Source organism: Phasianus colchicus, chromosome 26 (assembly GCF_987193195.1).
Source record: "Phasianus colchicus chromosome 26, bPhaCol1.hap1.1, whole genome shotgun sequence".
In the NCBI taxonomy this organism is placed as follows: Eukaryota; Metazoa; Chordata; class Aves; order Galliformes; family Phasianidae; genus Phasianus; species Phasianus colchicus.
This window is the reverse complement of record NC_143461.1, coordinates 5,818,864-5,840,930: the sequence shown is the minus strand read 5'-3', so window position 1 is coordinate 5,840,930 and position 22,067 is coordinate 5,818,864. Positions and strand designations below refer to the sequence as shown.

The window sequence follows — 22,067 nt, the reverse complement described above, 5'->3', positions numbered from 1 at the left end:
GGCCACCAAGACCGTGCGCTGCGGCGCCGACACCGAAGGTGCCGGTACCGCTGCACGGCCGCGCTGTCACCGCGCGCCGCGGCAGCCCGGGGCGGGGGGGGGCGAGCCGTCCCCGCCCTCGGCCCCGGCCCGTCCCCTCCTCCCGGCCGCGCCGCCTCCCGCCCGCTCCGCCACTGAGCCAGCAGCGGCGACGGGCACAGGCACTGGGGCGCCCGGGGCCCCGCGGCGGCCGCTGCTGTGGTGCCGCGGGGATGGCGGAGGGGCCCCGGAGCGCCCCGCCGCCCGGCTCGCCCCGCCCCGCCGCGCCGCTGCCCAACGGGCCCCGCGGCGGCGGCGGCGGCAGCCCCGGTTCGGGCTCGGGGAGCAGCAGCCGCGAGGACTCGGCGGAGCGGAGCCCCGCGCCCGCCGCGCCCCGTGCGAGCATCATGAAGGTGAGAGCCCGTGCTCTGGCCCGAACCCCGCTTCCTCGCGGTTTCCCCCCCCGGGGGGCCGCCCTCGTTGTTCGCCCCCTCCCCGGGCTCCGGGCGGCACCTGCGCGGGACTCGGTACTGCGGAGCGCCTCGGTGGGCCGAGCCCGGCCGGTCGGAGCGGTTGTGCGCCGGTTGCTGCCGCCTCTGCTGTCCCCCGAGCACCCCGGGCCGGGGTCCGCCGTGCCTCCGGGTGGTGGCAGAGCGGCGGCGAGGAGCTGCAGACCTCTCTCCCGGTGCACGGTTGGTCCAGGCCACCGCTCCCATCAGCGCTGGCACCGGGTCTCTCGCTCTACCTGCCGCCGGGGTCTCCCAAGGGCAAACCCTGCTCAGGCTTTGTGCGCTCCCCGGCCCAGGCCCCTGCCCTGTGCCTCCGGGAATTGCACCGTCCATCCCCTGCTCGTGAGTTCCCTGTGTGACCGAGCTGCCCCTGTGCTGGCACTGCATGTCAGCATCTCCCCAGCCTGCAGGAGGGCACCCATGGGCGCCGGCTGCTCCTGGCCCTTGAGCATCCTCTGAGCTCCCTCCTGCAAAAATGTTGAATCTCAGGCCCAGTTCCTGCCACCTCTGCAGGAGCTGAGGCTGCAGCTAGACAGGGACACTGAGGGGGCTGTTGGTCAAGGGGGTCCCCCGAGCTCCCCATGCCAATGGGCAATGGGTCACGTGTGTGATTTTTCTAAAGCAGCCCCCCTAATTGTGCTTACGTCGGCGTTGCTCACTGACACAATAGGTCGCGTCCGCCTGGGACCGCCTCCCCACTCCTGGCAGCCTATTTTAAGCTGATAGAGCTCCGGTACTATTAATACCTTGTGTGGGGGCTGCTCCGTGCTGCCTGCCCTCCTGCCCCAGCAACCCAGGCTTTGGGGACCTCCTGCACACTGCTGCCCGCTACCAGGATGGCGAGGACACCTCCCCACGCTCTGTGGCACCTCAAGGGCTGTGTGCTCATGGTTTTCCTGGGGGACCTCATGAGGTCCCCAATCCCTCCTGAAGCCCCCGCTCTGTCTGCTCCCCACAGGGATGAGCGGGAGTGCACGGGGCTGCTTCACCTCTCTTTGCCTCTTTGCTGCATGCAGCCCTGGTGCTGCTGTGCGTCACCACGGGGTTTGGCCTTTGGTGAAGGTCAGGTGGCCGTGAGCCAGTGCTGGAGAGAGCACTGCCAATGGAGGAGGTCAGCCTGGGACGGCACCCCCAGCCCCTCCTGGTCTGCCACATGGCTCTGGGTCCCTGCAGGCCTGGTATTTCCCTGATGCTGGAGGGCTGCAGGTTCCTATCTCTGTGCAGTGCTGGATCCTGCAGCCTTGAGTTCCTCAGGCTGAGCCCCAGGCACCACATGGGCTGAAGCCTTCATTTGGGTCAGACTGGTGGGGATGGTGGGTGGGCACGCTGCTGAAAGAACACACAGGCATTTGCTGCTTGCACTTCTCTGCTATTCCCTGTTTGGACATGGTGATCCTGCTTGTGTCCCCAGGCAGGAAAGGGGGACGGAGTGCATCCTTTGCCATTTAGCAGCAGGGACTCATTGCTCAGGTTTTGTCCAGGATCATGGGGAGCTGCTGCCTCTCCAAACTCCACCCAGGTCCGTGCGCATCACCATGTCTGTGTCTCCATGGACAGGTCCTGGGGAGCGGCTGTCTGACCCCAAATCCCCCAAAGATGCTGAAGCTGTTCTGGGGCTCTGTATGTCACAGCCAGCCTGGCCCCCACTGGCTGCAGTTTGGGCAGAGGGCACCCACTAATTGTGGGCTGCAGGCAGACCCTGCCTGATGACTAAGTGGAAGCATTTGTGGGAAGAGTTGCGGGCTCTGTTATTCTATGGGATTTCCAGAAAAGGTTGGAGGAGTGAATCTGAAAGTAGAATCAGTGTCCGTCTGGGAGCCTGGGGCTGGCTGTGCTGAGTTCTTTGGCCCCATGCAGCGATGGGAGCGCAGCTGTGTGGGGATGCAGTGGGGAGGGCAGTGTCCCCATGTCCTCCTGGAGGATCTGCTCCCTGCTTCTTCCCTGAGTTGGAAGCAGAAAGTTTTGGTAAGCGGGGAAGATGCTGAAGGGAGGTGCTGGGCCCGTTCCTTCCTGCTGCAGGCTGTGACCCTTCCCAGCACCCTGCTGTCCATCCCCTCCACATGGGGCCATCCCTCACTTGTGTGAGCTCTGGAGCAGTGCCGTTGCACTGCATGGGGTCCAAGCTCCACAGCCCCTTGCTGGGAAGTGGCAGCTGGTGCAGCAGGGAGTGGATGTGTCACTCGGTCTTGGCAGGGAACAGATGAGTGGAGAGGAGCCCTGGCTGTGCCTGGCCTCCCACTGCCTCTGCTGCTGGCTGCCACACCTCACTCACGCTGCCCAGCCTGGGCCAGGGTAGCAGGGAGAACATGGGACATGGCACATGGCTACGGATGTGTCACAGCCCAGTTAGACTCAGGAACAGCTGTGTCACCAAACACAGTCCTGCTGGGTCAAGGTGTCCTGCTCCCCTCCACTGGGCAGCAGAGCTATGGCTCCTTCCAGCGCTCCTCAGAGGCTTTTGGTTCCTCTATATCCCACGGTTAAGTGCTGTTGCACTGCTGGAGATTCCCCCGAGGATAACGGGAAGGGAGCAGCAGCTGGGCAGGTCCCTGACCTGATGGGCCCGGCCCTGCACTCATTTAGCCCGGTAAGGAGCAGAGTCACGTGGCAGCTGAGATTAGGATTGCTGTGCTTGCCAGGGCACTAATCACCGCAGGTAATTGGCTAAAGTGCAGCTTAGCACACACTGCAGAGCTGGGCAGGGTGTGGGGAGCTGGGTTTGGACGTGCTGTCCATGCCCGGCTGGGTGCCGGCAGTCAGCATTGTGGTCAGCATCGCCGTGGGCATGGAGGTTGGCCAGGCTGCATGGCTGTGATGCGCACAGCTGCGCCGTGCATGGCGGCACTGCCCCGTGCTGGAGCCATGCCCCGCGGCTGGGATTCTCCGTGCTCCCCGCAGGCAGTGGCGGGGCTCTCCCAGCCGCAGGCACCGTGTCCTCCCACCCACGCTGCTGACCTACTTTGTACCTTCGGAGCTCTGCCTGTCCCACTGCTGCCCGCGCCTGGCCAAGCGCTGGGCACAGAGCAGCACATCCCAGCTCAGCCAGCTGAACGCGCCGGAGCAACGTGCTGCTGGGAGCAGCGGCTTCGCTCTGCCTGTGCGTGAGCCGGTGGATAGCTAAGGGGTGTGGATGCATGCAGCTGCAGCAAGCACTGGGAGATGCTCGAGCAGCACATGCTGTGGTGCACAACAAGGGCCCTCCTGAGCCCGTGCTGAGGGCTGCGTTCGCTGCCTGCTGTGGACAAGGGCTGCTCCGGAGCAGCTGGAGGCAGGTCCCGGCAGCTGCTGGGTGCGAGCAGGCCCCCCGCCCCGCGTTTCCTTTCCGGATGGATTTCCTGTTTTCTGCGCTGGGGCCCGGTATAGGGGTGGGGTGCACACCGGGCGGGGTGTGGGTCTGCAGGGCCTGCAGGTCTGGCCCCAGCACAGCAGCAGAGCTGCACTCCCCGCTGCCGACAGGGCCACCTGCAAGTGGGTGCTGGGGTCTGGAGCTGCGAGGCAGCGCCGTACTCGGATTGCTGCTCACAGAAAGCATCCTGACAGTGGTGTAGAGGCTCAGCCCTTCCCATGAGCCTGATGCCAAGCACTCTATGCTCAACACTGAGGCTCAGCCTTGGGCTGAGCATCTCAGCAGGATGCCCTTTGTGAGCATCCTTTCCCTGCTTGCCAGGCTGAGCTGGGTCCTTAGATGTTTCTGAGGCTTCTCCCTCTGATCCAGCAGCATCCAGCTAGCTCTGGCATAGGAATGGTGATAAGTGTTGTTTTCCCCTTCTTTGGGGCGTCATTTCCCATTCACCCTTGGCTGAAGCTGGCTATTTTGTCCTGATTGTCCTTGGTCAGGGCTGCCTGGACTCATAGAGCCAAATCCAGACTGTTTGGGATGAAACACTGTGGTGTGCATGCCTGGACTGCCAGCCTGTACTGCAGCAGCTCTGCCATGGGGATGTGAAAGCTCTTGGGGTGCAGGAGGGGGCACTCCATTGTCCACAAACCCTGGCAGCTGGGAAGAGCCTGCATGTGCCAGAGATACCACGAGATTAGAGGTGACTCACCATAATCTTGAAGAAGTGGATTAAATCTCCCTGCTGCACTACTTAATGAAATCCATCCCATAATATGCTCCCAGCCCTGCTGTTCCCCATCCCATCCCCCTTCACTTCAACCCATTGGTGGTAGGGTCTTCTCTTCCCCACCCTGGGGACCCCCTTCCTGCATTGCCTGGGATTGGTGCCTGGAGGTGCAGGGGGATGGTGGGTACAGGGGGGTCCTGCTAGGACCTTTCTCTTCCAGCATCCAGCAGACCCGGGGACTGCCTGTGCATGGCTTTGCCCCTGGGGGTGAGCAAGCGGTGGGGCAGGATCCGGCTCAGGGCCGGGAGCAGGAAGGAAGGAAGGAAGGAAGGAATGCAGAGTTAAAATAAGCCTGGCAGTGGGGGAGGCCCCAGCTGGAGCAAGCTCCCGACCTCCTGGGCCAGAGGAGAGGGTCCAGTGAGTCCAGGGGGCTTTGTATGGCACAGGAGCTCTGGGGACCCCTCACTGCACGTCAGAGCTGGGGTGGGAGCCTGGGGGGCGGGGAGTGCATGGTGCCTTGCCCTGATGGCTCTGCTCCTTCTGCCACCCTGGCAGGACGGCTCCCGGCAGCGGCCCGTGCAGAAGAAGACGGTGTCCTTCAGCACGATGCCCAACGACCGGAAGATAAACAGCGCAGCTGCCTGCATCTCCTTCATGCTGGAGGGCTGTGAGCTGAAGAAGGTGCGCTCCAACTCCCGCATGTACAGCCGCTTCTTCGTGCTGGACACCGACATGCGCTCTGTGCGCTGGGAGCCTTCCAAGAAGGACTCAGAGAAGGCCAAGATTGAGATCAAATCGGTGAAGGAGGTGCGCGTGGGCAAGAAAACGCCCATCCTGCGCAGCAACGGCCTCTCTGACCAGTTCCCTGATGAGTGCGCCTTCTCCATCATCTATGGAGACAACTACGAGTCCCTGGACCTGGTGGCCAGCTCGGCCGACGTGGTGAGCGCCTGGGTGATGGGGCTGCGGTACCTGCTGTCCTACGGGAAGCACACGCCCGAGGCCCTGGGGTCTGGCCACCCCAGCCTGCGCACCTCCTGGATCTCCTCCGTCTTCGACCTCGCCGACCTGGAGAAGTCCGGCCGCATCCCCGTGTCCCACGCCGTGCAGCTCATCAAAGCGCTCAACCCTGGCATGAAGGTGTCCACCATTGAGCTGAAGTTCAAGGAGCTGCAGAAGGCCAGCGAGCGTCCCGGCACCGAGGTGGGCTGCGACCTGTTTGTGGAGGCGTACTGTGAGCTCTGCACCCGGCCCGAGATCTTCTTCCTGCTGGTGCAGTTCTCCAGCAACAAGGAGTACCTGGGCCTGAAGGACCTGCTGACGTTCCTGGAGGTGGAGCAGGGCATGGAGGGCGTCACGGAGGAGAAGTGCTTGGAGATCGTCAGCAAGTACGAGCCCTCTAAGGAGGGCCGGGAGAAGGGCTACCTGGCCATCGACGGCTTCACCCGCTACCTGCTCTCCTCCGACTGCTCCATCTTCGACCCGCAGCACCGCCAGGTGTGCCAGGACATGGCGCAGCCTCTCTCCCACTACTACATCAGCTCTGCCCACAGCGCCTGCCTGCTGGAGGACAACTTCTGGGGCCGCTCGGACATCAGTGGATACGTCAGTGCGCTGGGGCTGGGCTGCCGCAGCATCGAGCTGGTGCTGTGGGACGGCCCCGATGGTGAGCCCGTGGTCTACACCAGCCCCTCGGCCGCCTCCTGCGTGCCCTTCCGCTCTGTGGTGGGGCTGATCGACCAGCACGCCTTCACCGCCTCCGCCTACCCGCTCATCCTCTGCCTGGTGGTGCGCTGCTCTGCTGCCCAGCAGCGCCTGGCCGCCCAGTGCCTGCGCAAGACGCTGGGCGAGAAGCTCTACCTGCAGCCGCCTGACCCCACCGCCTCCTACCTGCCCTCCCCGGAGCAGCTCAAGGGCCGCATCCTTATCAAGGGCAAGAAGCTGCCGCCCGGCTGCGAGGACAGCGAGGGGGAGGTGTCGGATGAGGAGGAAGGCCGGGAGCTGGCGCGGAGGCTGGGCCAGGAGGACCGCGAGGCGGCGGAAGGGGGGATCCCGCGGCGCGTGCGGCTGAGCCGTGAGCTCTCGGAGCTGGTGAGCCTCTGCCAGGCCGTCCCCTTCCAGGACTTTGAGAGCTCGCGGCGCGGGCAGCACTACTGGGAGATGTGCTCCTTCAGCGAGGTGGAGGCGGGCCGCTTCGCCAATGAGTGTCCGGCCGAGCTGGTGAGCTACAACAAGCGCTTCCTCTCCCGCGTCTACCCCAGCCCCATGCGCATCGATGCCAGCAACATGAACCCACAGGACTTCTGGAAGTGCGGCTGCCAGATGGTGGCCATGAACTACCAGACGCCGGGGCTGATGATGGACCTCAACGCGGGCTGGTTCCGGCAGAACGGGGCTTGCGGTTACGTCCTCCGCCCCGCCATCATGCGGGAGGAGGTCTCCTACTTCAGTGCCAACGCCAAGGACTCTCTGCCCGGGGTGCCCGCGCAGCTGCTGCACCTCAAAGTCATCAGCGGGCAGAACCTGCCCAAGCCAAAGGGCTCGGGGGCCAAGGGGGAGGTGGTGGAGCCCTACGTCTGCGCTGAGATCCACGGCATCCCAGCTGACTGCGCGGAGCACCGCACCAAGACGGCCCTGCAGAGCGGGGACAACCCCGTCTTCGATGAGAGCCTGGAGTTCCAGATCAACCTGCCCGAGCTGGCCGTGCTGCGCTTCGTTGTGCTGGACGACGACTACATCGGGGATGAGTTCATCGCGCAGTACACCATCCCCTTCGAGTGCCTGCAGCCTGGCTACCGCCACGTCCCGCTCCAGTCGCTGTCTGGGGAGCCCCTGCCCCACGCCACCCTCTTTGTGCACGTGGCCATCACCGACCGCCGCGGGGGGGGCAAGGGGCACCGCCGGGGGCTGGCGGGGCGCCGGGGCCGCCGGGTGCGCGAATATACCTCCACCAAAGCCACCGGCATCAAGGCCATCGACGAGGTCTTCCGGACGGCCACTCAGCCCCTGCGGGAGGCCACCGACCTGCGGGAGAATGTGCAGGTACTGGAGCCACACGGCACCGTGGGGTCTGGGGAGAGGTGGTGCTGGGCTGGGGGTGCTGGGGGCGCTCCTGGCCCAGCACGACGCTGCTCTCTGCCCGCAGAACGCGCTGGTCTCCTTCAAGGAGCTGTGCGGCCTGACGCCCGCCGCCAACATGAAGCAGTGCATCCTGACGGTGGCTGCGTGGCTGCTGCACAGTGACGGTGCGCCCAGCGTCACCCTCAACCTGGCTGAGCAGTACCCCCCCATGGAGGCACAGGGCCCCATCCCCGACCTGCTGCGCAAGGTCCTCACTGCCTATGAGACGGTAAGTTCTGGGACTGGGTGCTCTGGGGTCCATCCTGCTCCAAGGTGTTTGCCTGCAGCCCTGTGCACCGGGGAGTCCCAGGATGGGTCCCATCCTGGAGCTGGGAGGACCGGCTGGGAGGTGCTCTGCAGGCATGGGGTGTGCGGAGCACAGAGGGCTCAGGGGCTGCGCAGCTCCTCTCACTGCCCCTCTTTCCTCAGATGATCCAGACCAGCCGGACGCTGATCGAGTCTGCTGACGCAGTGCACAGCAAGCTCATCCAGGCGCAGCAGGCAGGTGGGTCTGGGGGTGCTGAGTGCAGAGTGCTGTGTGCAGTGTGCTCTGCCCCTGAGCTGCCTGGGGATGCTGTCCCCACAGGGATCTTCTCAGAACAGCACCAGGCTCCAGAGCTGTGCACAGCAGTGTGCTGGCGTTTCAGTCTGTGCGTTGCACACCTGCAGTGCATGGCAGAGGACAAGTGGTGTGATCATCAGTGTCTGGGTCAGCGCCTGACTGGCTCGGGAGAGAGGCTTGTTGGGGCAGCCCGGGGCTCAGCTCTTTGGCCTTCCCGTGTCCTGGCCTTGCTGAGAGGAGTGGTGCAGGCAGCTGCCTGGAGCCTGCAGTGAGGGAGCACTGCTGGGGCTGGGGGGCTGTGGGGGGGCTGTGAGGGAGCGCACGGAGCGGAGGAGGCTGATGAGGAAGCAGAGAAGAGTCATTAGCTGCCAAACGCCAGAGTATAATTAGCATCAGAAATAACAGACTGAGGCTGATGGTAGAAGTGGCAACTGAATGTTATGACTTAAAAGACACATGGCTGAACCCACGCAGGCAGGTGCTGCTGGCAGCCTTACCCGGCCCCAGGACCCATCCTGCCCCAGGCACCACTGCCCCACTCCCAGCACCGTGCTGCTGGTAGGCACTAATGGGTAACGCCAAGATCCTGTGTGCTGTAGAAGCAGCTGTGGCTGCTCCATGGGGCTGCTGGCCCCAGGATTGTGTGGGGGCACCCTGTGGGTCTGGGGGTCTTCTGGGCACTGTAGGGGACAGGAGAGGCTCCGTGCTGTGCCACCCCTACCAGTGCCAGCTGCTGCCAGCCAGTTTGTTCCTTGGCTGCACAGCAGCCCAAAAACCTCCCCGGGCATTTGGCTTTGAGCTCTGTTGCTGCTGTCAGTGATGAGGAGCACAGTGGGGGGGCTGGAGGTGCGGGCTGGGGTAGGCTCTGCATCCCCTGCACCGCTTTGGCTGTGGGAGCCCTCTGCTGTGCTGCAGAAGTGAGTGCTGCCCCGTGTCCCGTGTCCTCCTTGGGGGCAGAGGTCTGGGGTGTGCTGACCCCTACACTGGGGGGCCTGCAGCCGTGACCTCTGTGCCTGAGTGCTGCTGCCTGCATTCACCCCATGGTATGGGCACTGTGGGGTCCGGGGGTGCTGGCGGTGGGGTTGGGGGTGTGGGGAGGGTGTGAGCTGATTGGCAGTGTGTGGGTGAGCAGGCATGTGTGGGAGCCCTCATGTGGGCCCAGAGCCAGTGCTGCGTCAGGGAGGGGTAAATTTAGCACCTGCTCACGAGGACATCATGCGGTGCAGTGTGGGGGCACATGCTCTAGAGGGGGGTGGGGGGGGGGGCAACAGCTCCTCTGTGAGCCCCTCTGGGTGGGCTGTGGTATGGAGGGGCTGTGCCTCTGCCTGGGGTCACTGCAACCCATCCCAATCCTACAGGCTTTAGGATCCAAAGTCAGCAAGGGCTGGGGGTGAGGCGGTGGGGGCTGTGTTGGGACGTCATTCCTTAATGGGAGGGGGCTCAGGGCAGCTGAGGCTGACCACGAGGTTCTCTGCTGGGTGAAGGATGTCCCGTCCCGTCCCCGTCCCCCGTGGCAGTGGCTGTCCCCATGAACCGTGGTGCTGAGCACAGCTCTGTGTGCCACCTGCCCAGGTATGGACTTCCACAAGGAGCTGCACCGCATTGAGGCCAAGGAGGGGCTGCGGGGACGGAAGCTGCAGAAAGCACTGGAGAGCTTTGCCTGGAACATCACCGTCCTGAAGGTGAGAGGAGCGGGACCAGCATCGAGGGGATGCTCCAGGAGCACGGGCTGGTTGTGGTCCACGATAAGCCTGAGCCCAGCACATCCCTGTGGCTGTGTGGCATGGCCATGCACTGGAGGTGGCACAGAGGGACTCAGCACACGTGGCTGCATTCCCTGATGTCTTCTCCCCCCGGCAGGGCCAAGCTGACCTTCTCAAGCATGCCAAGGCAGAGGCACTGGACAACCTCTGGCAGATCCACAATGCCGGGCAGTCCTGTGGCATCGGCAGGAACGGTTTGGCCTCCCCGGAGCCGTCCCGGCTGCGTGCACCACTGGAGCCCATCCCTGAGGCAGAAGGAGGCAGCGATGCCGCGTCCTGCTGACCCCGGCCTGGGGCTCAGGCAGCCCCCATGGAGCAGCCTCTGCTGCAGGAACAGGGACTACAGAGCCTGTGGCACAGTTGGGGATGGGAATGGGCAGGGTGCTGAGGGGCTGCCAGCGCAGTCATTTACCTGCCTGCAGACACTGCAGGGAACTGGGGGAGCCTCACTCCTGTCTGCTCCCTCCGGCTTCCCAGGCCTCTTCCATCTGCTTCCAGAGCGGGTGCTGTGCTGTGGGGTCGGGGGTTGGACTGCTGGCACCCAGCTGTGTGCGTTCACCCCCAGCCTGCTGTGCCACCTCCCTTGTAAGAACTGCCCCAGGCGTGGGCTTTGGCTGTCAGGGCTGCAGATTCTGCCTTTGCCAACCCTGGAGACTGCCTGCATGGCTGGAAGGGGTCTGGCCGACCACTGTTCCTTCTCCCAGGGTCTTCCCAGGTGTCCTCAGGTCCCTGCTGTGCAGAGAAGCTGGGAAGGCACCTGTAGGGCAGCTGGCAATGGGTCTGGGGCTGTGGGACTACTGCAGAGCAGAGCTGCCAGGGGCTGTGTCCTCTGGCATCAGGGAGCTCATCCTGGGCTTGGCCCATGAGAGAGCACACCGCAGATGTGGGCTGTGGGTGAGAGGTGGTCTGGGGCTGCGGAGCACTCTGTTTATAAAGTGTGTGAGACCCACGCTGTGCGCTGCTGTCCCTCTCGGTGCTGGGGGTGGGGTCACCAAATGAGACGATGGCAGTGGCGATGAGGGCACCATCTTCTGCCGGTTCCATTTGCGCCGTCCCCGCACGTCAGCGCAGCACGCAGCCGGCGGCTGCCCGGCGCCCCTTTGTTCGGGCGGTAATTAGCCTAATGGGGCCACCGGAGCTGACCCGAGAGCTGCCGTTGTTGGGAGCGGTTGGCGCTTCCCCCGGCGCTGACCTTCACGCGGCTTTGTGGGGCCGCTAGTCCCTCGGGTAATTATGGCTTCATTAGTGCCACGCACCCCGGTCCTGCGCTGTACCCACATAATACAGAGCCACAAATGAGGGGAAAGGCCTGACCGGTTTCCGAGCTACCGACAACAAAGACCACACATCTCCCAGAGACCGGACGGTATTTTTGGCAGCGCTATTGTGCGGGGACGGGGGTTGGGGGGGGCCGCCCCTATAAAGCCCCGGTGTGCGGCTCAGGGCGGCTGCGCTCCTCAGCCCCAGCAGGACATGCGCCAGCACCGCTTGGCCACCTGAAGACACCCAGAAGGATGGAGGTGCCCAACACCAAGGTGGGGCTGGGGTGGGCAGGGGCACTGCTGAGGTCTGGTGAGGGCTGGGCCGGTTCCCCTGCGAACAGAAGTCGGGGGGCTCAGCCCTGCCTGGGTTCCCTGTGTGGGTGCAGGGTGCATGCTGCATGCGGCATCGTGCTTTGGCACGAGCTTGGGCATCTCGCTGCTCCTCCCGCAGCACTCAGTGGTGAGGGAAGGTGCTGGCTGTGTGCTGGCACAGGTAAGTGCTGGTGAAGGTATCTGCAGCCAACTCCTGCTCACAGTGTGGTTTTTGGGCTGGAATGGCGGGGCAGGAGCGAATCTCCTTGGGGTCCCCTCTGTCCCTGATGTGCCCCAGAGAGGAGATGCTGCGGGTGCTGCAGCAGAGATGAGCAGGCAGCCTGCAGGGTGGGAGCTGAGCCCTGTACCAACGCGGCTGTTCTCTGGCAGCTGCAGCGATCCGCCTGCCTCCTGCTGCTGCTGCTGCTGGTCTGCTCCCTGGCCGGAGCCCGGCAGAGCCTGCCCGAGTGCTGCCGGCAGAAAACCTGCTCCTGCCGTATCTACGACCTCCTGCACGGCATGGGCAACCACGCCGCCGGCATCCTCACGCTGGGCAAGAGGAAGAGCATCCCGCCAGCATTCCAGAGCCGGCTGTACCGCCTGCTGCACGGCTCCGGCAACCACGCAGCGGGCATCCTCACCATGGGCAAACGTGAGGAGCGCCCCGGCACCGCCTGCCGCGACGCACTGAGCTGCGCTGCGGGCGCTCAGCCGACAGTGGCCCCGAGGGGCACTGCTGCCAGCCCCAGAGAGTGCCAGGAGCACGCTGAGACGGACTTGACCAAGGGCTGGGGAGCGGCGAAGAGCTTTTACTGAGACGGGCTGCGGGGCGGGGCGGGGGTCCGCGGGGGAATCAGCGTAAATAGCACTTTTAAATGCCTCCCTGTGGCCCCGGCCAACGCTGCTCGGCACCCTCGGCCTTTTACAATAAACGGTAGCCTGATGTCAGCCGGCTCCGCCTCGTCCCTGCAGGGGCCCGGAGGCACGGCTCTGCCGCGGGGCGGTGGTCCTGCTGCCGGCCCCGGCCCGAGGATGGATCCCGCCCCTCCCGGGGGGCCATTGCCTCCCGGAGCAGCGGGTACCGAGCGGCGCCCGGCGCGGCGCCTTCCGAAACAGAGCCGCGCGCAGCCGAGCAGCTGCCGGTGCCCGCCGGTGCCGAGACCCCTCCCGGTGCCCGGGGCGGGGCTGGGGGCGGAGCCGAAGCCCAGGGCGGGCCGGGCCGAGCCGAGCCGGGATTACCCGCGCCGTTGGGGCAGCACCTGCGGAGGGGCCCCGAAGCGGCGGAGCCCCGTTCCGCAGCCCGGGGCGGGCGTCCCCGAGGGACGATGCCGGTGATGAAGGGTCTGCTGGCTCCGCAGAACACCTTTCTGGACACCATCGCCACCCGCTTCGATGGCACACGTAGGGCTGCGCCCCGGGACCGCGGCGGGGGGCGGGCAGAGGGAGGCGGTGCCCCTCGGGACGGCATCGGAGCCCCCGGGGCTGAGCGGTACGCGCGGACCCCCAAGCTGCCTGTCCTTCAGCCGGGCTCAATCTCGCCCGCCACGCGCAGCCCCCGAGCCGCCCGGCAGTGCCCCGCTGTCTCGTGCCCCGCTGTCGGTGCCCCAGGAGGACCCCGGCCCCGCTCAGCACCAGGACAGAACCCGGCCGGGGCTGACGGGGGTCTCCGCGCCCCTCCTGCACTAATTGCCGTCCCCGAGAGGGCGCGGGAGAGGCGGCCCCGGTCCAGAGCTCGCCGTGCGGAGGGCAGCGCCCTGCTCTGCCCCAGCCCCAAATTCCCCGTGTGACAGCAGCAGCCAGATCTGGAGCCCCCCAAGGATGGATGGGAGCAGGGAGTTGGGTGCTACCCTGGGAACCCCCGGCACTGCGGGATGCCACGGGATGGCCACGCAGCACAGCGCCTGCCTGCTGTACCCGTGGCACATGGCATTCTGGCCACCAGTGTGGTTTGGAGCTCCAGAGCCCCGTTGTTGCACGGTGCTGCCTGTCGGTCCCCACCTCCCGGAGTGTAGCTGCTGGGCTGGGCTCTGCCTGCCGCGAGAGCATCCCATTTGCTTGCGGCAAGCACTGCGTGATTTTAAAGGTACCTTCCAGCCCAAGCCATTGCATGGAGCTGCGTCCCTGGGAGATGTGGGCACTGGCAGCAGAGTGCTATGGCAGACTGTGGAGCAGAGCCCAGCAGTGCCCATTCTGGAGCCAATTCCTGCAGCTGGAGGTGTTGGAGTAGCCCAGGAGCTGGATTCCTCCCTGTCTCCATGCCCCTGTGCTGGGGCTGGGACAGATTGAAGCCCTGGCACGTTGGTGAGGGGATTATGCAGGGGTGCAACATGCCAGCTTCCGGCAGTATTGGCACCGTGCAGCCACTCAGGGATGGGCTGTGAGCATAGCCAGCCCCACGCCTCCCCAGAATCTTCCAGGCCTCCCAGGATTTCTGTCTCTTGCTGTGCTGGGACTGCTCTGATGATGCTTGGAGCCTGGAGCATGCCCACTCTGAGAATTTGCTCCACAGAGCAAGGGTGACCAACAGCATCCTGCCTTCGATGGCTTGAACCCGCCCTACGGGTGCTTTTAAACAGTGTCTGGCTTTGTGGGTTTGATGTGTCTCTTATCGGCTTTATCTGCCATGGAGAGGGGCTTTAGCTGCAGTGATATGTGGCACGACTTAACCCTGCCTCTCCCACACAGCTGCTGCCTAATAGGCCCTGCACTGCTCATCCAGGCAAGCCATCACCACAGCAGGGCTGCAGTCCCCTTTGTGGCTGTGCTGCTCCCCAGTGAGAGCCTTTTTTTTTCCTTTCTAATAACACACCCTGGACACCATAGTAATCCTGGCTCCCCAGAGCAAAAATCTGGCCTTAGTCACAGCTATTTTTGCTTCTCCAAGCTAATCCGCGGTTGAGCTGTACTGTGGTGGCCCTGCTGCACCTCCCATTGCACCAGGGCTGTGTGTGGCTCTCTGCTGCCCTTGCCCAGGCTGCTCTGTCCTGGCATGGCTTTGCACTGTAATCTGCTGTGGGCCTCCCTCCCCTGTGCTGTGAAATGGGAAGATGATGTTTTTCTGGGTGCTGGGGGTGTGGAATGCAGGGATGCTTGGCTGCGACCCTCAGGCTTGTGACTGCATCTGGATGGTAGCCCCTGTTCTGCCCTCAGTGGGTGTCAATGCAGACCCTGCTGGCTGTGCATCCCACTTCCTTGCTGCCCTTGTGCACACCCTTCCCTGGGCTAAAGCACAAAGCCATCTGGCTGGCTGGCACAGAGCCTATGGCCAGCATGTGCAGCCCTGCTGATAGAGCCCAGCCTAGAGCTGTCCTGCAGGGAAGGGGCGATGCTGGGAGGCAGTGAGCTTTGCAGTGCTGTGGCAGCCAAGAACACTGCATTTCTACACACCTCTATCCTTTCCTTGCTTGGAGTAGGCTCAGGGCTCGGTGGCATCGCTCCCACCCCTCTGCTGGGCAGGGGGCTGCAGGGGCTGGCACTGCCTGTCCACATTCACTGTCCCCTGCTAAGCTCCACACTCAGCAGGGAGGTGGGAGCAGCAGATGGTGAGGGGGAGGCGCAGATCACCTCGTGTGGGATCGTGGCTCATTGCAAGGAGAGCCAGGGGCTGCAGTGAGCTCTTTCCGCTCACACTGTGGTGGGGCTGGGCTGGGGTCCTGCCTGTGGCTGGGACCTGTGGGGTGGCAGAGCAAGGGGGGCCTGGTGTCTCCCCACGCAGGGCACAGTTCACAGCATGGGGCGTTTCCTCTTGGCTCTGCTGGCGCTGGGTGAGTGTAGGGTGTGCAGCCACCTGCTGTGCGTCCCCTGGTGCAGACGGTGACGTGTGGCCACTGCTCTGCTGGGGAGGAGAGGGGGTGCTCCCCAGAACAGCCCCGAACCCTCAGGGGCTGCTGTGTCTCCTTTCAGACAGCAATTTCATCCTGGCCAACGCTCAGGTCCGCCGTGGTTTCCCCATTGTCTACTGCTCTGACGGCTTCTGCGACCTGACCGGCTTCGCCCGCACCGAGGTGATGCAGAAGAACTGCAGCTGCCGCTTCCTCTGCGGGGCTGAGACCAGCGAGCCCGTCCTGCAGCGCATCGAGAAGGTGCTGGAGGGCAAGCAGGAACAGCAGGCTGAGGTCTGCTTCTACAAGAAGGGTGGTGAGTGGCACAGGGTGCAGGGCCCCTTGGGCAGCTCTGGACAGAACGCAGCCCTCGGAGGGGCTTCCTGCCTACCCTTTCCTCTCCTCCACACAGGAGCTGCATTCTGGTGCCTGCTGGACATCATGCCCATCAAGAACGAGAAGGGGGAGGTGGTGCTCTTCCTTGTCTCCTTCAAGGACATCACAGAGAGCCGGGGCAAGAGCCATCCAAGCGACAGGAAGGAGGGTGAGCCGTAGTGGTGGGGTGGGGATGGGATCCGAGACTCACAGCCATGTGTGCAGTGGACATATGCTGGGGGGGTCCCAGCTCCAGTTGCTCCTGCCTGGCATTATGTCCCATTTCAGTGCACTCAGAGAGACCCCTCTCTAAGCTCCGAGTGGCTCCCAGGGGAGGGGGATGGGATAAATGGGGCTCATTTCCACAGCTTTGGGGAGTGGTCCCACTAAACCAGCGCATCATCTCTGCAGAGAAGCAGAGGAGCAAGAAACCTGGCAGCTCACACCTGCGGGCAGCACGGCGGCAGGGCAGGACGGTGCTGCACCGGCTCAGCAGCCAGTTTGCACGGCGGGACCGCGGTGAGATGAAAATCAATCGGGTAAGGAGCCGGGTGCACATGGAGCCTGGCATTATCAGGGCGCTCTCCCCATGCCATGCTCCTCGCTGTCCCCCAAGGCAGCTGCACCATGGTCTGGTGCAAAGGTTGCTGGTAGGCAGCAGAGCAGAGGATGCTGTGGGGAAAGCAGAGCTTTCGGCAGCTCTTGCATGTTGACTCTTTTCTGCGTGAGCTGTGGGGAAGCCCAGGTGCCCCAGGGAGTGCTGTTACCAGGCACTGGTTGCGTGAGCAGTGGTTCCCAGCAGCAGCACGCTGTGCCAGCCTGCTGCAGGGATGTGGGTGCAACCAGCACTGCTGAGCCTGGGAGGAAAGGGGCAGGAGAGGCAGCAATGTCATCAGTGCCAGTGCAGAGGGTGGTGGTGAGCTCTGCCTCCTGCATGTGAATTTGCATGTGGGGCTGTTCAAGGCAGCAGCTGGCACTGACAATGGGTTGCTGTTAATAGCATTAGTGCAACATCAATTTATGGTAGTAATTGGTTACTCTGTCCGGCTTTGGGGTGATCTCAGTGCAGCCTGTGTGCTACATGCCCCACTAGACAGCTGTGTACATCACCATGTCATTGGGTCTTGGGGCATCCCAGGAAAGGGGGCCTGCAAAGTGGGACCATTCCTGTGCCACCGCTGCCCTGTGCTCCCTCAGAACGTGTTTGAGAACAAGCCCTCCATCCCTGAGTACAAAGTGGCCTCGGTGCAGAAAGCCCACTTCATCCTGCTGCACTACAGCATCTTCAAGGCTCTCTGGGACTGGCTGATCCTGGTGGCCACTTTCTACGTGGCTGTCACTGTCCCCTACAACGTCTGCTTCACCAGCACAGAGGACAGCCTCTCGGCCACGCGCAGCACCATCGTCAGTGACATCGTGGTGGAGATGCTCTTCATCCTGGGTAGGTCTGTGCCCAGGGATGTGCACCTTACTTGGGCACGAGGATGTCCTTGGCTGGAACCCAGCCCAGCCCCCCAGCTGCAGTGGGGCACTCAGGGCCACCGTGCTCCCCCTGGGGCAGACATCATCCTGAATTTCCGAACGACGTATGTGAGCCACTCAGGCCAGGTGGTGTATGAGCCCCACTCCATCTGCATCCATTACGTGGCCACCTGGTTCTTCGTGGACCTGATTGCCGCACTGCCCTTCGACCTGCTCTACATCTTCAACGTGACTGTGGTGAGGGTGGGGAGAGGGGCTCTATGGCTGCACAGTGGGGAGCGCCTCCCAACCCATTCTATAGCCCACGACCCTCCTGCAGTTGTGGAGAGCGGTGGAGGGTCTCTGCCCCAGGGGGAAGCGGGGGGGTCCTTCCCAGCCCTTCCTGCAGCTCTGCCAGGTTCACCCTCCTGCCTGCTCCTCAGACCTCGCTGGTGCATTTGCTGAAGACAGTACGCCTGCTGCGGCTGCTGCGACTGCTGCAAAAGTTGGACCGGTACTCGCAGTACAGCGCCATGGTGCTGACGCTGCTCATGTCTGTGTTTGCGCTGCTGGCCCACTGGATGGCGTGCATCTGGTACGTCATCGGCCGCAAGGAGATGGAGAGCAACGACCCGCTGACCTGGGACATCGGTGAGCGTGGGCACAGAACTTCTGGCCGGCTCCTCCTGCAGAGCGCAGCCAGGGCAGGGCTGCTGCTGTGCTGAGTGGAGGCTGCCCCTTGGTGAGCACTGACCCTGGGCTGTGCTTGGCAGGCTGGCTGCACGAGCTGGGCAAGAGGCTGGAAGCTCCCTACATCAACAACTCAGCGGGGGGGCCCTCCATCCGCAGCGCCTACATCGCCTCCCTCTACTTCACCCTCAGCAGCCTGACCAGCGTGGGCTTTGGCAACGTCTGCGCCAACACTGATGCCGAGAAGATCTTCTCCATCTGCACCATGCTCATTGGGGGTGAGGCGGGTACCCGGGCGGGAAGGAGATGGGGTTGTGACTACATAGCTGCATCCTTCAGCCCCACGGTGCCACTGAGCACAGCCCATCCTGGCCCTGCCCCCCCGTCGGCTGACACTGCCTCCTGGCCCCCAGCACTGATGCACGCCGTTGTCTTTGGCAACGTCACGGCCATCATCCAGCGCATGTACTCGCGCCGCTCGCTCTACCACACCCGCATGAAGGACCTCAAGGACTTCATCCGTGTGCACCGCCTGCCCCAACAGCTCAAGCAGAGGATGCTGGAGTACTTCCAGACCACCTGGTCGGTGAACAACGGCATAGATGCTAACGAGGTAGGAGGGTTCGGCAGGGCTGGACCTTCCTCTCTCCTGCACCCAGGGCCAGTGACAGGAATGCAAGCGTGTGCATGTGCACACGTCCATGTTCTGCTGCTGGAGAGATCAGAGCTGTGCACAGGAGCAGGGCAGACTGTCCTGAGCTGTCCTGAGTTTGCCGTGCAGAGAGGTCCCGGCAACGCTCCCAGCCCTACAGGGCGCAGGGATGCTCCATTCCCCCATCCCGGCTGCTCTCTCCCCAGCTGCTGCGTGACTTCCCCGACGAGCTCCGCGCCGACGTGGCCATGCACCTGAACAAGGACATCCTGCAGCTGCCCATCTTCGAGACCGCCAGCCGAGGCTGCTTGCGCTCCCTCTCGCTGCACATCAAGACGTCGTTCTGCGCGCCGGGCGAGTACCTGCTGCGGCAAGGCGACGCGCTGCAGGCCAACTACTTCGTCTGCTCCGGCTCCCTCGAGGTGCTGAGGGACAGCGTGGTGTTGGCCATCCTGGGTGAGGGCCGTCCCCACGGCGCGTTGCCGCCTGCCTGGTACGGGGCTGACGCCGCCATAGCCCTTGCCCCATCCCCTCCTGCAGGCAAAGGGGATCTGATCGGCGCCGACCTGGCCGGCAGGGACCCGGTGATCAAAACCAACGCGGACGTGAAGGCGCTGACCTACTGCGACCTGCAGTACATCGGGCTGCGGGGGCTGCGCGAAGTGCTGCGGCTCTACCCAGAGTATGCCAGCAAGTTCGCAGCAGACATCCACCAGGACCTCACCTTCAACCTGCGGGAGGGCAGCGAGATGGAGGTGGGTGCGTGTCTTCCCCCGCAGGCCCTTTCCCGTCCTCGCGTCCCCAGAGCCGGGAGCAGGACTGGGGTTCTGCGTGGCCGGGATGGGGAGTTCGTCTGCTCCGTTCTCTCGCTCCCGAGGCTCCGCGGCTCTGCCGCCCCGTGCAGGTACGTTCCGGCGGCTTTTCTCAGCTCCGCGCAACCCGGGCACTTTCAAAGCCAAAGCGAGAGCGTTTGCAGCGGAGAAGGCTGAGGTGGATTCGGGGCTTGGAAGTGGGGTGGAAGGAGGTGGGGGGGAAAGGCAGCCGGGACGCGGTCCCCCCGCAGGAGGCGGCCGAGTCGAGTCATGCTGCCGGGGGGTCCTCTGCCCACCGCCTCCCCCCTTCCTGGCTCCGGAGCAGCGGAGGCTGCGCCGTGTGACCCCCGGCACACACCGCCTCCAGGGCAGGGCGGAAGGTCGCTCCCTGCACCAAGAGCTTTGTCCCTCACTGGGGAGAGGTACGAACAAACCGAGACGGATGCAAGCAAAGCGCGTTGTGTCCTGCGGGAGCCCCGTGCTACCCGTGGGAAGGCGATGTCCTGACAGAGGGGTTTCGGCCGTGGCTCTGGCTGAGTTCTGGGGCCCAGCACAGCACTGACAGCAGGAGAAGACAGGCGTAGTCTGCGAGCCCCGGAGCCCAGCGCGGAGCTGCGGGACTGCAGTTTGAGGCCGGCCTTTGCGCTGCCCGGGGGCACCGGGGGCTGCGGCCCGACGCGGGTGCAGCTCTGCCCGCTGACGTCTCCAAATCTCTCTCTCAGGGGCTCGGCCGCTTCGCTCGCTCCCCGCGCCTCTCGCAGGCGTCGCAGGTTCGTGCTGTCGGGTGTGGGGAGCCCCGGGGGTGCGGGGAGCAGCGCTGACCCCTCCGCCCACACCTGCAGCCCCGCTCGGACAGCGGCCCCGGCCCGGAGCAGCCCCTCCCCTGCATCGCAGAGGACGAGGAAGAGGCGGATGAGGTCTTCCAGCGATCGCCCCCCGCCGTCACCCCCCGCGAACCGCTGCTGCCCCCACGTAGCAGCCCCACGCGACTCTCCGGCGCTCCTCGCGGAGACGAGCGCAGCATCCCGAAGGCACGGCCCCGGGGGGAAGCGGGGGGCGGCGGGGGCCGGAGGGCGGTTCTCCTCGGCCCCTCCCTGAACGCCCCCGGACCCACCGAGCTCAGCCCCAGGTAAGGCCGAGGGCTGCACGTGTCCGGGGGGAGGCGGACACGGCGAGGACGAGGTTGGGTTTTCACTGACCCCCCGCAGAGTGGTGGACGGAATCGAAGACGACGGGGGGACCCGGGAGGTGCGAACCTTCTGCTTCGGCGCAACCCCTCGGCCGCAGGGCGCGCCCAGGGGCTCCCCGCCACCAGGTACGGCCGTGTGCCGAATGGTGGGGGGGGGGAAATTAGAGGGGGAGCAAGGGGATCCCAGCGACGTGCGATATCTTCTCGGCAGGGACTGCGGAGCGCGGCCCGGCGCTGGCGGCGGAGGTGGAGGCGGCGGAGCGCAGCATCGTGCGGCTGAGCCGGGAGGTGCGGGGCCGCCCGGGAGTGCGGGGCCCACTCGCCCCGTCGGGGCTCACTGCTTTCCGTCCCCGTTGCAGATCGCCCACCTCAACCGCGAGGTTTCGCAGCTCGGCCGGGAGCTGCAGCGCGTGCTGGAGCTGCTCCAGGGCCGCCCGCCGCCCCCCGCGTGTCCTCGTCGTCCGCCCGGAGCCTCGTCGCCGCCCCCCCGGCCCCCGCCGGCCCCCACCGCCTCCCGGGGCTCCACCCCCGCCCGCAGCCGCTCTGTTCCCGCAGCCTCCGGCGGCCCGGGGCTGGGCACGGAAGCACCGCGCCCGCCGTCCCCCGCCGCCCCGCAGCCCGCGCCGCGCCCGCCCCGTCCCGTCCCGCAGTCCCCGACCCCGCCGCCCGCGGTGCCGCCTCGTTTCGCCCAATCCTTCCCGGGCTGCTCGGCCCGCGCCCGCCCGCAGCCCCGCTCCGGATCCGCCAGCGCCCGCTGAGCCTCGGGAGGGCGGAGGCACCGGGACCCCCCGACTCCGGAGACGCATCCAGCACGCGGTGCGGGCCCGGGTTCGCGTCGGTCCCGGCCGCTCTGCACGGATTTTGATACCGGTTTTGATACTCTCCTCGCCCACGGGGCTTTTTGTAAACCCGCCCCCGGGGCCGCGCACCCCTCGTGCCCGGTGTTGGGCGCCGGCCGCCACCCGGGGCGATGCGGGGCCGCCGCGAGCGGGGCTCGGGGGGATGGTGGCACCCCGGGGCGGTGCCGTGCAGGACCAGCGCTGCACCCCGGGCGCTGTCCGTTGTTCTGTGCACCGGGGTCGGCATCGCCCCTCTCCCCTCTGCGCCCCTCTGCCCCGCACAGACGGGAAATAAAAGTTCTATTTTTACATCTCCGGGGCTGCGCTTCTGGGGGGGGGATTGCAGTGGGATGGGGCCGAGCTGCGGGGCGGGGAGCGCGTGCGGGGCGGGACAGCGGCGTTTCCGCGCACCGCGGTCTCCAACCCGTTCCCTCCCGTCCCGGACCCCATCCCAGGATCGCATCCCACAACAGCCCCGCGCCCCGAAGCGCTGCCGGGGGACTCCGGGACTACAATTCCCATGGTGCTCTGCGAAGGACAGGCAGTGACGCAGCGGAGCGCGGGTCACGTGATACAGCGCGCCCCGCAGGAGGCGGAGACACGACGAGGCGGGAC

At 65.1% G+C, this 22,067-nt stretch overlaps 3 protein-coding genes across 5 annotated transcripts; all 3 read left to right on the top strand.

Annotated features, from left to right (window-relative positions):
* Positions 1-251: 251 nt before the first annotated feature.
* LOC116233610 (inactive phospholipase C-like protein 2) lies at positions 252-11,060 on the top strand. The gene is made up of 6 exons (XM_031600612.2): positions 252-431; positions 5,150-7,636; positions 7,740-7,943; positions 8,144-8,219; positions 9,849-9,958; positions 10,137-11,060. The coding sequence occupies exons 1-6, from the start codon at positions 252-254 to the stop codon at positions 10,320-10,322; spliced, it is 3,243 nt and encodes a 1,080-aa protein (XP_031456472.2). The 3' UTR covers positions 10,323-11,060.
* Positions 11,061-11,259: 199 nt separating this feature from the next.
* HCRT (hypocretin neuropeptide precursor) lies at positions 11,260-12,533 on the top strand. The gene is made up of 2 exons (XM_090125038.1): positions 11,260-11,574; positions 12,004-12,533. The coding sequence occupies exons 1-2, from the start codon at positions 11,554-11,556 to the stop codon at positions 12,427-12,429; spliced, it is 447 nt and encodes a 148-aa protein (XP_089981164.1). The 5' UTR covers positions 11,260-11,553; the 3' UTR covers positions 12,430-12,533.
* A 301-nt stretch (positions 12,534-12,834) lies between these two features.
* KCNH4 (potassium voltage-gated channel subfamily H member 4) lies at positions 12,835-21,737 on the top strand. 3 transcript variants are annotated; one of them, XM_090125061.1, is made up of 17 exons: positions 12,875-13,014; positions 14,123-14,175; positions 15,517-15,750; positions 15,847-15,978; positions 16,221-16,348; positions 17,007-17,250; positions 17,371-17,528; positions 17,714-17,921; positions 18,044-18,238; positions 18,374-18,573; positions 18,819-19,068; positions 19,153-19,367; positions 20,147-20,194; positions 20,267-20,553; positions 20,633-20,739; positions 20,825-20,901; positions 20,973-21,737. In XM_090125061.1, exons 3-17 carry the CDS (start codon positions 15,621-15,623, stop codon positions 21,369-21,371), a joined length of 2,778 nt encoding a protein of 925 aa, XP_089981187.1. In that variant the 5' UTR covers positions 12,875-13,014; positions 14,123-14,175; positions 15,517-15,620; the 3' UTR covers positions 21,372-21,737. The 3 variants fall into 3 exon arrangements, with proteins under 3 accessions (XP_089981185.1, XP_089981186.1, XP_089981187.1); XM_090125059.1 differs by lacking the exon at positions 14,123-14,175 and having other exon boundaries at positions 12,835-13,014; XM_090125060.1 differs by lacking the exon at positions 14,123-14,175 and having other exon boundaries at positions 12,835-13,014; positions 18,819-19,105; positions 19,190-19,367.
* The last annotated feature ends 330 nt before the right edge of the window (positions 21,738-22,067 follow it).